This window comes from Penaeus monodon, chromosome 23, assembly GCF_015228065.2.
Source record: "Penaeus monodon isolate SGIC_2016 chromosome 23, NSTDA_Pmon_1, whole genome shotgun sequence".
NCBI classification, from domain to species: Eukaryota; Metazoa; Arthropoda; class Malacostraca; order Decapoda; family Penaeidae; genus Penaeus; species Penaeus monodon.
This window is the reverse complement of record NC_051408.1, coordinates 21,035,381-21,035,747: the sequence shown is the minus strand read 5'-3', so window position 1 is coordinate 21,035,747 and position 367 is coordinate 21,035,381. Positions and strand designations below refer to the sequence as shown.

Here is a 367-nt window from a genome sequence, read left to right as displayed (position 1 = left end):
AAGCGGCCAGCAACGAAAAGGCCAGCAGTCCCGCATGAGGCGGCGGCGCAGGGGCCGGCTCGACGCCTCCTTCCTGATCCGACCCAAAGCCACAGTCGAGAAAAACGCTAAATCTTGCGATCATGCGTTTTTCAGAAAAAAAAATTTTGCCTCGTAATTTTACAAGGATTGAAGTTAGATATTAAACAAAGTGCATCGTTTTCTTTCTGTTTCTTGCTGGCGAGAGGTAAGCTGCGGTAATTCAAATGTTCTCTGGGAGACCCAATGTATTTTGGTATTAAGCTTAAAGACGAGTGGTATGGTCTTGTCTTTCCTCTCATCCCTCTCTATTCTCCCCCTTATTTGTTATTTTCTTTCTGGTCTTCTT

General features: G+C 45.2%; 1 protein-coding gene across 1 annotated transcript in view; it reads left to right on the top strand.

The window, feature by feature from the left end:
* Positions 1-264: 264 nt before the first annotated feature.
* Positions 265-367, top strand: part of LOC119588177 (Down syndrome cell adhesion molecule-like protein Dscam2) — an 18,626-nt gene continuing 18,523 nt past the window's right edge. The window contains exon 1 of the mRNA XM_037936880.1: positions 265-296. Coding sequence (XP_037792808.1) covers positions 265-296 — 32 coding nt within the window. The remainder of the gene's footprint in view (positions 297-367) is intronic.